Genomic DNA, 15,257 nt, shown 5'->3' on the forward strand with positions numbered 1-15,257 from the left:
TGTTGAGTAAATATTCCAACATGTAACACTGCTATAAGTAAACATTTGTTGAACAAGTAACATTTTACTAATGTTGTATATATATTACAATGAAATGATGTAACTCATTTTCTAATGTGTGAATTCTTGTTTGCTTTAAAACAAAAGGGACACAGTAGTACAATAGCCTCAGTTTTAGAAATCTAGATATCCACCAACATTTTATCTGCTCACAAAACTCTTTTGTGACATTATCTAGTTTATGTATTTTCCACTTATTCTCAAACTCCATAACTGCAGATCTTAGTCTTGAAACAAGCCAGGATATTAAACTGTAGTTGGAATTTATTTTAATATCCTGGCTTGTTCCAAAGTGATAGTTGTAGTTCCACTGTTAAAAATGGAAAATGAATGTTTTATTAGCAACTTCCTAACTTGATTACTTTCACAAAGGAGTCCTGGGCACACTCATCCATATCTTGGCTTACGAAACTGGGTTAAAGTAGCCTAAAAGGAGACACTGACACACAGCATGTCTTTTCTTTTATTTATTTCTCTAAGGGTATTGGTCAAGATAAAACAAAAAACAAAAGGTCAGAAACAGATCAAGTGCATGTTGCTATTTAATGGAATTGGGTTGGAGGTGGGAATAACTCCAAAGCAAAAGATTTGGTAAACTGACTGGCTTGCCACAGAAAAATACATGTTGAAAAGGAAATTTGTACAAAATGTCAACAGGAAAAAAAACAACAACCCTGGAGATAAGCTGTGGGGAAGGGGTGGGATTTCCAAAAAAAGAGGAAAAAAACAGGGAAAGAATTGCAACACTCTGCTTGTCAAGTTCTGCAGGATTTGGAGAAGAAAGAGACGGAAAGACAAAATAACGTAATAGCTTTCCCTCTGCTTCTGCTTCTCCTAAAGAAACTGCTTGCCTAATTTCCTTTGCAATTAAAGAAAGGTTCCTTTTTAAAACCATGATTTCTACACACTTACAGTGACATGCATATTTTGGAAGCATGCCTGGTTTGGAATAAATACACTAAATATCAGGTATTTTCATATCTGTCTCTTTACTAGGCGACATGCAGTTTGAACAGCTACTTTATACTGTAAACATTTACTGTAATCAATATTGTCAAAATTAACAGCAAATTATTTTTGTGGGCAAGGTTTGTGCATGTGTGTCAATGTCCAGAGAAATGTGACAAAAAACTTGGATGGCTCAGTTTCTCTAGGACACTGTGAGGCCTGACTGGATGGTGGGAGAATACCATGTTCCCAGGATCCTTGAAAGCTTGGCTGAAGGGTGATTGGGCAAGAAAGATTAAAATTCAACCAATCAGAAGAGGAAATGGTTGTTTGAAACCTTTGCAAATCAGGGAGACCAGAGGGAGGGGGGTCTTCAAGCTGGTCTGTCAGGAAAGCATATAAATCCCAGCTTCTCTCCAGTCTTCCTATGGACTCCAGCTACCCACCCGCCCTTTTTAATGAGTGCATATTGTTTATATAATTGTATAAGGTTTAGCAAGATTGCAAGAAAGGGTGTGGGGCAAATGGTTTGGATTAGGCCTGTAAATGTGGATGCTATGAGGGAGATAGACATTTGCCCTATCCCTGGTTTAGGAACCCCTCCAAAGAGGATCAAGGTTTGGGGTGCGTGGCTTGGAACGGCCATCATAGTCCCACACCACAGTGGGTACCATTGGGTTCTCTTAGTGGCCCTGCATCTAGAACTTTGGTTGCCAATCTTTGGTTACTCACCAAGTATGTGGTATTGGGTGCATTGACTGTCAGGTGATCCACTCCTCATGCTGTGCCAACAGTATTTTGTTGTAACTGTTAGAAGCTCTGGCCTTTTCACTTGTCCATACTTTACCTTCAATAAGTTTTTTAATGATGGCAAAGGTGTGTCAAGGCACACCAGGGACTCTCTAGCCTAGATCCACAACATTATTTGTATTTTAAAAAAGTGTGTTTCCCTGGTCTGCATCAAACAAAATTACTCAAAACAGTTTACATCATCTCAAAACTCTAAGATACACTTTAAGCAACAACAAATATCCATTATTTAGAACCAATTATTTCAAAGATGGTGAACATCTAGCCCTCCAGACATTGTTGGGTGGTAATTCCCATCACTTTTTGCCATATTAGGTATGAAGGCTGGTAAGAATTGGAAGAGAAATATACATTCTGCAGTCCTGGAATTGATTGGAAATTTAGGATTTGAATTGGAATTGAATTTGTTGTTAACATTTGCAGAAATTTAGGATACTATGAGTATTCTACTGCTATGGTGTTATCAGGAAAAGTGGCTTTCTTTCTTTCTTTCTTTCTTTCTTTCTTTCTTTCTTTCTTTCTTTCTTTCTTTCTTTCTTTCTTTCTTTCTTTCTTTCTTTCTTTCTTTCTTTCTTCAGCAATGTTAGATGCTATGAGATCCAAAACTGGTAGGGACAAGTTGGAGAGAGTGAAACTGTACCATGTTAGAAATGTTTCTTGCAAAGACAGGCAACAACATACCATCAGTGCAGGCCACTAATTACTTTTTCAAGACTCTACCAGGAACACAGTTCCAATACCTTCTAGTTCTTTAGCAGAGTATTTTAGCAGGCCCTGCTTTCTCCTTCAGTTGAAGATCTCACTACAGAAGATGATGACTCAGTAGCCAGAAGAATTGCTCCCTTCAGTGGCAACAGGAATATAAGTGTGAATATAGATGAAAAGGACACTGTGGATGTCCTTGAGATTACCTCTGGAACATAAACAACTTCCTTTGCATGTCTTATTGCAGAGGCTGTCATAACAAAGGTGATAATGTTGCTGTGGAAAAACCATAACCCCACTGAATGAATGTTTTGGTTCTGAAATACAGTACTAAGACCAAAAAGGCTATGGCAGTCCAGATTTTTCCTTCTTGCCTTTTTCTTTCATATACTTTTCAAAAATGTAAGTTCACGCCGCCCTTTGACATGTTACAATCCTCGGATGACCTGTTATTAAAAAAAAGAACAAAAAACAGGAACACTGTTGAGTAAGTCTTTTCCTGTGAATCCGCATGTGGCTGATTTTGTACAGCTTTTAACCAATACTCCCTTCCTACCCATCAGTCAAACAATTTTCTCCTAGGCTTAGTTATGCAAAGACTTTCTCCCTCTGCAGTAGCTCCTGGATTCAGTAACACTATACTACTTCAGAATGTTAACCAAGTAAGTGTCTGTAACCTCATATAAAGGTTAAATTTTTGTGTTTAAATTTCAAAATACATGAAAATGCATTCACCAGTTCAAACTTCTGTGTTGACCTTTGTAGCTCTGAAAGGTCCAAATGATTGTACAAGGTGTCTGCAGACCTGCCAGCTCACCAGAAGAAAAATAAAAATGGTTAGCTGTTCTCCTATGTAACAGGTATATGCACAGCATTCCACTATTCTGCATACAATAACCTCCCCAATGAGACATAGCTGCAAAACAAACCACATGGTGCATTTGCACCCCTTGTTTACCAGCCTCTAAGAAAGAAATGTTTTGCTATGCTTTGTAGAGCTTCTCTCTGCAGTGCAATCTGCTCAAATTTAATTTCAAAGACATTATTCCTGACAATACCCTGAGGTCAACATCTGAGGCTCTCTTCTGTGTACCCTCTTCAAGACACCCGGAATGTAGTGTGAAGGAGACAACACTCTCAAATGCAGCTCTGTGCACTGAATGTAGGCACCCTTCAGTCTCGAAAGACTATGGTAGCGTGCTCTGTATGGAGGACTTGGAACAGCGTCTAGTGTGGCGGAGGAGGCCAATTCGAGAGTTACAATCTCTTCCACACTGAAGACAAATCCAATCTGTCCCCTGTCCAGCTCCCTGGTTTTGCTTCCTTTGTGACTTCCTCTTTGCCTCGGCCTGCTGGACAAGGGTCTCTTCAAATTGGGAGAGGCCGTGATGTACCGCCTGCCTCCAGGCTGAACGATCAGATGTCAGAGTTTCCCATCTGTTGAGGTCTATTCCTAAGGCCTTCAGATCCCGCTTGCAGATATCGTTGTATCGCAGCTGTGGTCTCCCTCTGGGGCGATTTCCCTGCACTAATTCTCCATATAGGAGATCCTTTGGAATCCGACCATCAGCCATTCTCACAACGTGCCCAAGCCAGCGTAGACGTCGCTGTTTCAGTAATGTATGCATGCTGAAAATTCCAGCTCATTCTAAGACTACTCTATTTGGAACTCTGTCCTGCCAGGTGATACCAAAAATCCGTCATAGGCAACGCATATGGAACGTGTTCAGCTTCCTCTCCTGCCGTGCACAAAGGGTCCATGACTCACTGCAGTACAGGAGTGTGCTCAGGACACAGGCTCTATAGACCTGGATCTTGGTATGTGTTGTCAGTTTCTTATTGAGCCATACTCTCTTTGTGAGTCTAGAGAACACTCTCAAATGCACTCTGTGCACTGAAGGGTCTTTCCGTTAAGGACCACCAAGCCCCAATTATTATCATTTGTTCAATGTCAGGTTAAGATATTTCACCACACCTGGGCATTTCATGGGATACAGATGGTTGGTTTTGTAAAGATCAGCTGATTTTCCTTCTGATTTGCTGCTGTGGGTATGGGGAGAGGGAGGGAGGTATTGTTCTATAAACATTTTTAAAATTCTTGATTTTAAGTTTTGTTTATTATAATATATATGTAGGTGCCTCGAGTCTTTTCTAGAAGGGAGCATTTTAAAAGTGAATTCCTTGGATTATGAAGACAGTCAAATCAGTTAAGATGATGTTTCTGGTGTCACGTATTTGTTTCCACTCTGTAGGGATCATTTCTATTGTTATAGCAAAGATGTCTAGTTATTGGAGTCTTGGAGCAGATAAAGTATTATTCGTTGTCAAGGCAAGGGAGCACATACATCTGACACTTAACCTCCCCTCATGTCAACAGATATTTGTACATTCAGTTTGAAGGTTGAAGGGATGCTGGAGAGCACATTCAGGGCATGTCCAGATGGTGGGAAATGGAGCCGTCTGGTTCACCCTTAAAAGATTCTTAACTTTAGTGAATTTATTTTATCTCACACTTGAGCAATCCTTCTGTTCACACTTATTAATGTTTCTTCTCCCATCCTCTCCATTCAGGTCTTTAGACTGTTCCAATTTGTTCCCCTTTCATTTAATGACATTCTCTTTCCTACACCCTTCCCTGCCTTTCCTCCAGCCACAGTGGGCCACAGTGATTTTTCCCTTTGTTGTTGTTGTTGTTGTTGTTGTTGTTGTTGTTGTTGTTGTTGTTGTTGTTGTTGTTGTTGTTGTTGTTGTTGTTGTTGTTGTTGTTGTTGTTGTTGTTGTTTTTAAATAAAGTGAGATAGTGCAACAGCAATGCATCTACCTAACATGGTACACATAATAGTGCCAATGTATCTCATTTATCTAGAATAGTGTTGCATTAACAGGAAAATACATTTTAAACATTTTTAAATGGTAGAGTAGATGAAAATAGAGTAGGGGGATTCTCTGTCATCTGCTTCAGTGTCACGACCCACTAAATATATCACAGCGTTGCCACCCCATATAACACTGCCTACAACTCTATTCGAGTGCAAACTAACCATCCGCACTGACTATAGCACAAGATAATCAAGAGCACTCTGAATCATGCCAAAACCCCCAAAACCTGTAGCCCTAGCGCTGTGCCAAAAAGGTGTGGCACGGCTCTAAAAAGAGGTGGAATAGATTGCTCTGAATCAAAATACATATAGACACTATAATTTGTTTTGAACCAAATAGCACCAAAAGTGAGATATATGCCCATTTGGATGTGCCTTCATTAGAACACACCTAAAATGCTCCTTACAAGCACCATTTTAGACTGTAAAGCTAAATCCTGAAAATGATATCCCACTGGGCATCTCCACATCCTCATCACAGTTACAGCCTTACCCGCTTTCAAGCTATAGCATCTGAATATCTGATTATTCAGTTATCACTTCACAACCAGAAGCCAGTCTGTACTTTCATGGTTTGTAAGACATGGATTTCCTTTCACATTAGAAGGAATGATAACTGCCAGATAGAAAGAGCTCAGAAGTGTTGCATCAGCTTCTGTAGCTAAAGACTCACTTTTAAATTTTCTGGGATGGCTCTTTGTTTGTGCAGGTGTTCGAGGGAACATAACTATTCTCCCTCCCCCCTCCCTCCACCTGTATCTATTTTGAGTTTCGAAAACGGAAAATATAAAATCACGTGTTTCCCCTTTTAGGCAGTTTGAATATATGTAAAAGCATTTATTTGAGAAAACACCTCCACCTGCTGGCCGACTGTTCAGAACACTTACAGTGATGCTTAAATACGACGAATGTCTGATACAAAACAATATTTAACTTATATGCCACCCACTCTACCCAAAGGTCTCTGGGCGGCTTACAACAATTAAAATGCAATTAAAATACAATAAAAGATAAAATGATTAAAATGCAATTAAAATAGATGCTCTAAAAATTGCCAAGAGGACCCACAGTTGATGTCATTTCAATTAAAAGCCTTCTGGAACAGGAAGGTTTTGACCTGGCACCGAAATGTCATCAGCGTCGGCGCCAGATGAATCTCATTTGGGAGGGCATTCCATAGTCTGGGGGTAGCTGCTGAAAAAGCCCTTTGTCTACAAGCCGTCCCTCTTACCTCCTTGAGGGACGGCTCTTTCAAAAGGGCCCCCTGGCTATAAATATGTATGAATTTCTACCTGAAGACTAAAAAAAAAAAAGGGGGGGGAATTACTTATAGGAAAATACTTCCTGCATGCCAGGTCTAATGGCTACCATCAGCACACTAGGACACCTGGTTCAAATCCCTGCTCAGCCATAGAAATTGGGGGTGGGCAGCAATGGTAAAGCCATTCCTTAAATATCTCACACTTATTGAAGCCCTTCTAGGGTTTCCATAAGTCAGATGCATTATGACAGCACATAACAAACAAACCTATTATTCAAAAGGCACATCAGGCAATGAAAAGGAAGAAGATGAGAATAATCTTCTTGTCCAAGTAGGAGTCTGAAAATCAAATTGTTTTGAAATTGAGCCCCAAACACTAGTCTGATGAACCAGAAAATACCGGGATCTTTCCCAGAAGTGTGGCATATGAACAGACTGTGTGTTGTCTTCCAATAAATGGAGAAGCAGGTAGTTCAAATGGGAGAAAATGGCAAAGACTAAATTTCAATTGTCTAAGCTTCATTTACTACAATTTTTAATAGAAAATAAGAATGTATAGTTAGTACACTAAATCTCTAGCTCATGGACTGGTGCACTATTTCTAATCACAGTGAAAGAGACAGAGAAGACAGAAACCAGGGCATGAGTGTTTGTCATGTAAGAAGTGGGAAAGAATCCAGGTGAAAAATAATGCAGGACATAAGAGTTTGTAGACAGGGAAGTGGTGCTTGGATATGGTGGGACACCCAAGGAGCCAAACAGATGGATTTTTAGCAATTTCAAGAAAAAGTGAAATAAAAAGTGCTAAAGTGAGTATTACTAACAAGGAACAGGCTTAAGATCCAAACAGTTAAGGCTGATCTTGGAGCTACGCAAAGGGGTGAAAAGGCATCTCAATTGGTTCCAAAGATGCAAGAGAAATTGAGCATTAGATGGCCACAATGCATAGTACAACAACAACAAAAAAGATGAATAGTTTAGCAGGATGTAGAATCTTTGGCCTGCAGTCAGGATGGGGTAGAACAAAAAGGATCAGAAGCTAGGCACTGCGAAATGAAAGAGAATCTCAATGAGAATTCTGACTGTCAGGAATGAGATCATGGAGCATTACATGAACCATGTATCCTGGAAATAATTATCCAGACCTACGGTATATGGGACAAAAGGAGATATATATTTTTTTACTCCAAACCCCAGAATTCTCCATTCTGAAAATTCTGCCTTCCAGACTACATGTAAATGGTGCTCACCAGGAGATAGGGTAGACCAAAAGAATTAATGACCTAGGATAGGCCAACCTCTGGCTCTAGCTTTGGGTTCATTTGTTTCAGCCAAAACACAAACAAAATTAACACAAAAACAAGAATATCATAGTATCACAGATAATTATCATAAATCAAAAATTCTATGCATATGAGCTTTTATGGATTACACTCTGTTTCTTTAGATACATCACAGATAAAATAGAGTGCTTTGGGTGATGGTTTTCTAAGTTTAGACATTCCACCTCAGTAAGAGAATTCATATCGAAAGGTACGGTCTAAACTCTGACTCTAAAAAATGTAGCCTCTTGGTAAGTCAGATATGGAGATGAGGGGAGCCAAAATGAATATTGTTTCTACAACTACAACTAAACAAATTCCTTATCTAAATATTTAAGCTTCCTTCAAAACTTGTCCATACCGTCTTTTAGTTTTCACACAGGCTGGTTTTTTTTTTTTTTACTAGAATGGTGACCATTACTGTCTCTATCAATTTCTATGTCATGATTGCTGCAAGTTTCAAAATGTGCCACTGTAATTTAGCTAACTTAGACATGGGAAATGCAGGGAGAAAATGAAAATATTTTTATCGGCCTTAATTGTCAATGAATCTTCACCTTTCAAATTGCAGAAATTGTTTACTACATTTGGGAGAAATGTGAAGGGGACGGAAGAGCACTTAATGTTACTGAACCATGTAGGAAAAGGGGGTTCTGCATTTCTTCTCACTAAGTTCAACCAGCCAACCAACCAACCAACCAAACAACCAACAAACAAACAAACAAACAAACAAACAAACAAACAAATTTTGCATCCACTGAACATATCCATTAAAGTGGATTTATCTGCATCATTTGCTTTAAATTGCAATCATGCCCTGCTTTGTTGCAATTGTCTGTATTTTTTGAAATTACATTCTTTCTCACTTGGGAGAGCATTTTAATAGAACATTGGGGAATACATATCAATCAACTATCCCCATTCTCTTCAATGGATCCAGTTCTGGTAGCTCACAGTTTCTATAATACGGTGCAATAAATATAATACTGCATGCATACTAATGAAAGAAAAATAATAATCACAGAACACAATTTCATTCTAACCATAACCTTTTAAAAAAAAACTTTGTGTGCAAAATATCTATACCCTCTCACACAATACTACAACCAGGGGACATCCACTCAAACTGAGTGTTGAAATAGTGAGAAGAGACAAAAGAAAATATTTCTTTACCCAGAGTGTTGTTAGTCTGTGGAACACCTTGCCACAGGATGTGGTGATGACATCTGGCCTAGATGTTTATAAAAGGGGATTGGACAGATTCCTGGAGGAAAAGTCCATCACAGGTTACAAGCCATGATGGGGAAGTATAATCTCCAGGCTTAAAAGGAAGTTACTTCCAAATGCCAGATGCAGGGGAGGGGTATCAGGAGACCGTTATCTAGTTGTCTCGTGTGCTCCAAGAGGCATCTGGTGGGGCCACTGTGAGATACAGGAAGTTGGACTAGATGGGCTCTCGACCTGATCCAGCAGGGCTCTTCTTATGTCATTATATTAATTGTTTGTAATAGGGAAAATTGGATATTGAGGTTCCTGTATCAAGGGAGATGCATAGCAATTGAGAGAAAGCAGTTTCCCTACCCATATTTTCTCTCTCCCCCTCTTTTGGTTTTTTGTTTGTTTGTTTGTTTGTTTTGTGCTTCTGGTCTGATACACTGGTTCTCAGCACCAACAAGAATGAGCCTCCTTAGAAGGCATAGCCAGAGGCAGAGTTCTTCCTTCTTTGGCCAGATGTAAATCATATTTTGCCATGCCTTCGTTGGAGGAGAGCAGGGAAGCCTTGTGTCCTCCATTATGCCTATGAGAATACTCACATCTAAAACATGATAGACAATAGCAAAGTATTAATAGCAAAATATTTTGTATCTTAATGTATACAACTAAATATTAAATAAGGTGAGAAGGCTAACATACCGTATGTTCACTCTTATTTTCTTTTGTCTGACAAGGATTGGTGTTTTTGTTTCAATGGTTTTTCTTCATTTGATGGGACTTATTTGTTATACCTGTGACTGCTGCTGACCCATATTTGTTGTTGTTTAGTCATTAAGTCGTGTCTGACTCTTCGTGACCCCAAGGACCAGAGCATGCCAGGCCCTCCTGTCTTCCACTGCCTCCCAGAGTTGGGTCAAATTCATGTTGGTAGCTTCAATGACACTGTCCAACTATCTCATCCTTTGTTGTCCCCTTCTCCCCCTGCCTTCACACTTTCCTAACATCAGCATCTTTTCCAGGGAGTCTTCTCTTCTCATGAGATCGCCAAAGTATTGGAGCCTCAGCTTCAGGATCTGTCCTTCCAGTGAGCACTCAGGGTTAATTTCCTTAAGAATGGATAGGTTTGTTCTCTTTGCAGTCCAACTTATGCAATGGCATCTCAAGTGAGAGCCACCTGGCATCCTCACTAGCATTTAGATGCATGACCACGTTCTCCTTTTAGCACTCATTCAGTCTTTTATTTTTGTGTTTCGTTTAATGTTAAAAATTTCCTTGCTATGTAGCTCTTAATCTTTTAATATCTTAACAGTTTAACATCTTGATTCCATTCTGCCTGAATTGTTGCCCCCAAAAACTTTGTTATAAACATTTTAAACATACAAAACATAACATTATCTATTCATTAATAATATGAACAAATAAACATCAATAAATCAAATTAGTAATTGGGGAAAGAACAAGGCAAAAAACTGACTAATAAGTAAAGAATAAATGTTGAGAGCACATTTTCATCAATCTCTGATATACACAGAAGGCAGATCACTGACAGAGAAAAGGTTCACTGTTGTGTTGTTACCAGGAGGGACCCTTTTGGGTGTGGCACAGACAACATGGCCTTCACAGAATGTCAGTGGGGTCTAATGATCAGAAAAGGCTACATAACCTAGACTTAATTTGCTTTATACTGTTTGAACAGAACTGGAAAAGGCACAATCTTTGAGAAAAGAAATTTTGAGGAAAATATTAATTAATTGAAATTATTACTTATTTTTAGAGCAATGTTGTTTTATATAAGGAATGTCCTGTTTGTTTGTTTGTTTTTCATTGTTAAGCTAGCACACATTTCCCTTTCTGTATAGCCATTGTATTAAAAATAAAACCAGAAGATATATTGCTATTTTCTTCACAGGACACATCAAATGAGCTGTTTTTCTTTTGTCAAGATTTCCTATTTCTGGAACGGAAATCATCTGAATGGAAATTGATTAATTTTGACCACAACTAAAATTCCTTGTGGGTGTCAGAGAAATCTTTCATGCTGATTATTTCTAAACACTGGTGTCACACAAAAAGTAACATTATAAATGGAACTTGTAAGTGAAGATAAAGCAGAAAATGCAACTCCTGCTTTGGTCGAGAAAAGCATACCACTTTGATGAACTTTCAAAGCTAAGAGTCCTGCTTTGTGTATTTGGTCTCTGACTGGTGCAATTTGATGAGCCAGATCCAAGGGGAGATTGCCCCCTCACCACTGCAGGTGGGGACTTGGAAAGATCTGTAGAAACAAACAAAAAGTTTGTAACCTCTTTCTCAAAGCTTACATCTGCTTGTGTCATCAGAGAGCTCAATAAGTTTTTGCCAGCCTGCCTCATCTCTTGCACACACTTCAATTCCACCACCTTGTCAGAGTGGATTGTCACTTGTCACTGTCATTTCACTGACATCTTGCCAAAATTAAAATGTTTTCAGTGTACTTGTTTACGCTGGTCTCTGCACTGTCAGAGTCAATGACTGCAGAGTATTTTTCTGCGTGTGTTTTTGAACAGGTTGGCAGCTCAAACCTGGGAGATCTGTAAATGTGCTCATGCATACAGAATGTGTAAAACCTGTGCACAATATGCATATGCCTTCTGTCCTGAGTATAGGTGCCAGAGGTAACCACAAAGTAATTCTTCTGCCACTCACTCAAGTGAATGTCACTGGGGTTGGTGGTCGGTGTAATCTACTGGACCAAGTAATAATCTGGTGATGAAAAGAAGAGTACTTATATCTAACATCATTTCAAAAGAAGGAGCCAGAGTACAGTACTTTATTGTTGATTGCCTCTTATTGACCACCATGACGCCATCACATACTGCACAAATATTTCCAATGGCCAGGAAAATAATTTCCCATTTCTTAACCCAATCAGTAACCTATAATTAAAATGAAGGCATGAAAGTCTGCTTTCACCCATGGCAAACACAACATGTTGTGCATATTTTTTCATTCCCCATGTGTTCAGGCACACCTTTTTAACTGCTTTCCAGGCAAGTAGCTTGCATGTTTTTTCTCTCTCTTGGAGGAAAACTCACTTGTGCTGCGAAATCTGGGCTGCGAGTACTGCTCTGTTGCTGGCAGGAAAACATATGTGGGAATACATACTCTGACACATGAGAAAAAGGAGCTGAGGAATAGTATTCTCAGCCCTTATCTTCTGAGCTGTCTGGGCACAACCTGGTTTCTAGATACCAATTTAAAAGTTCGTCAATTCAATACTCTTGAATTTATCCAAGGATTAAAATATATTGGCCCAAATCCACTTACTTGTCTTGCTGGCAAAACTTAAGCAACATAACTCTTAGAGGCATATTGCCCTAAATTAAGAAATCACTATAGACATTATCATTTGCATATTGAGTTGTATTCCTCAGCATGCAGTGGATAATATCTACAGTAGTATCTTAACTTGGGACAATTTGCCTCCTAAAGTTCTGCCATGTGCATTGCTATGCAAGATGATTTGGGCCATTATGTAGTTATTGGCCAGCATCCTTTTGCATGTCCATCAGCACCAGTTACATTACCAGCTGTGGCACATTGCTGTTAATTAAAGAGTTTGTTTTTCAGTTTTGAGGTGTACACAACTTAGTATCATTGTACACAAGTCACACGAATTGGAAGAAGAAGAAAAGAAAAGTGTTCTGCTTACACTGATCAACCACAACATTAAAACCATCTGCCTAATACCATGTAAGTTCCCCTTATGCTACCAAAACAGCTCCAATGTGTTGAGGCATGGACTCCACAAGACCTCTGAACATGTCATGTGGTATCTTGCACCAAGATATTAGCAGTAGATCCTTTAAGTCCTGCAAGTTGTAAAGTGGGGCCTCCATGGATCAGATCTGGTGTTTCAGCACATCCCATAGATGCACAATCAGATTTATATCTGGGAAATGTGGAGGCCAAGGCAACACACTGAGCTCTTTGTCTTGTTCCTCAAACTATTCCTGAACAATTTTTGCAGTGTGGCAGGCTGCATTATCCTGCTAAAAGAGGACACTGCCATCAGGGAACACCATTGCCATGAAGGGGTGTATATGATCTGCAGCAACCTCTAGGTAGGTGGTATGTGTCAAAGTAACATCCACATAAATGCCAGGACTCAAGGTTCGTCATCAGAACATTGCCTAGATCATAACACTGCCTCTGTGGGCCTGCCTTGTTCCCATAGTGCATCCTTCTGCCGTCTCTTCCCCAGGTAAACAATGCACATGCATCCAGCCATCCACCTAATCTAAAAGGAAATGTGATTCAGCAGACCAGGTAACTCTCTTCCATTGCTCCATGGTCCAGTTTTGATGCTCACAACCCCTTTGTAGGCACTTCAGGCAGTGAACATGGGTCATTATGGGCACGCTGACCAGACTGCGGCTACACAGCCCCATACATAGCAAACTGAAACCTTTCTATCATGGTCAGCATTATGTTTTTCAGCAATTTGAGCTACAGTAGCTCTTCTGTGTGATCGGACCAGATAACCACCTTTGAACTGCAGAGCTGAAAGGGATCCAATGGATCATTGAGTCCAGCCCCTGTCAAGGAAGCACAGTTGGGGACTGAACTCCCAACCTCTGGCTCTGCAGCCAGAGACCTAAGCCACTGAGCTATCCAGCAGTGATTCATAGGCTAATCTTCACTCCTCACATGCATCAATGAACCTTGAGTGCCCACAGCCCTGATGCCAGTTTACCTGTTGTAACTTCCTTGCACCACTTTTGTTAGGTACTAGCCACTGCATACTATGAACACCCCACAAGACTTGCCATTTTGAAGATATTCCCACCCAGTCATCTAGCCATCACTATTTGCCCCTTGTCCCTGGGTCAAAGTCACCCAGATCTTTTTGTTTCCCCATGTTTCCTGCTTCCAACACATGAAATCCAAGAACTGTTGTTCACTTGCTGACTAATTTATCCCACTTCTTGACTGCTGCCATTGTAATGATATAATCAATTCTATTCACCTCACCAATGTCAGAGGTTTTAATATTGTGGCTGATCAGTGTACAGTATATACCATCCCATAGGCAGTTTAAGATTTTATTATGCAGGCTACACATTGCCCTTTGCCCACGTGAGCTGAGTATCCAGTTTACAAATACCAACATTGGAAGGTTGGAAGGCTGAGTCAACCTTCAGCCAACTACCTGAATCTGCTGGGATCAAAAACAGTACTGCAGTTTAACCACCATGCCATGAGCCTCAGGAGAACTGTTTAATTAGTAGTCATCTGCCATGTCTGATGATATAAGTCCCATTGCACGCTCTTCCTCTTCATGTGTTTAATGCATTGCTAACTCCATGCTTCATATCAATTTCTGATTCTGATAAATTCTTCACATTTTGCTTTCAGTTCTCAAATGGCTTCAGACAAACTATTGCAGAGTGCTGCCCTACTAGTCAGGGTTGACCCTACTACTAGACTCAATAAGGTGGGCCTCAGATGGCAAAGTACAAGGGCAGATAAATCCATTGCTTCCCTGTCACCATCGTCAGGTCTCCTGCTCTGAGTGTAGAGAGTGAAGAAAAAAAGTAGTGGGGGCTGTGGTGACAGCACTAGAGACTGCTATAAGAAGGAGAATCAGTTGCATGTCTTCCAGAAGTCATTTCTATGAAGAACCATCTATTTCTGGAGTACCTGGGTCCAAAGTTCCCCATAAGAGATGAGGGGGTTGGCCACAGAAATAGCCTGTGCCAGGATTTCTCTGGTCCTTCCTTCCATTGCACCTTTACTCAGAGAACTTTAACAGCTAGCATTCATGTGATTGCTAGCTCTAATCCCCCACAAACATACACATTTTTTCCAGCAATATTGTCCTTCCTGGTTAGTTCTGCATTCTCATTATATGTATGTGGTAGGATAGCCTCAGTTTATGCATTTTTGCTCTAATGAGAGTTCAGGCTTGACCGCAGTCAGTACCCACTTTTCTTCCTTTCTGGCTGTCTGTGGTATCTGTAAGGCTCTCCTCCAACACCACATTTCAAATGAGTTGATTTTTTGCCCCTGTCTCTC

The 15,257-nt window shown here is 40.0% G+C and overlaps 1 protein-coding gene across 3 annotated transcripts in view; it reads left to right on the forward strand.

The window, feature by feature from the left end:
- Positions 1 to 15,257, forward strand: part of IKZF1 (IKAROS family zinc finger 1) — a 133,574-nt gene that overhangs the window by 101,499 nt on the left and 16,818 nt on the right. For 2 of the 3 annotated variants that reach the window (XM_020806202.3, XM_073003886.2), the window contains exon 10: positions 2,771 to 2,942. The exons of the other annotated variant lie outside the window; for it this stretch is intronic. In XM_020806202.3, the coding sequence (XP_020661861.3) occupies positions 2,771 to 2,816 (46 nt within the window). In that variant the 3' untranslated portion in view covers positions 2,817 to 2,942. Of the gene's footprint in view, positions 1 to 2,770; positions 2,943 to 15,257 lie in introns of those variants that run through there. 3 annotated transcript variants of the gene reach the window in all.

Source organism: Pogona vitticeps, chromosome 6 (genome assembly GCF_051106095.1).
Source record: "Pogona vitticeps strain Pit_001003342236 chromosome 6, PviZW2.1, whole genome shotgun sequence".
In the NCBI taxonomy this organism is placed as follows: domain Eukaryota; kingdom Metazoa; phylum Chordata; class Lepidosauria; order Squamata; family Agamidae; genus Pogona; species Pogona vitticeps.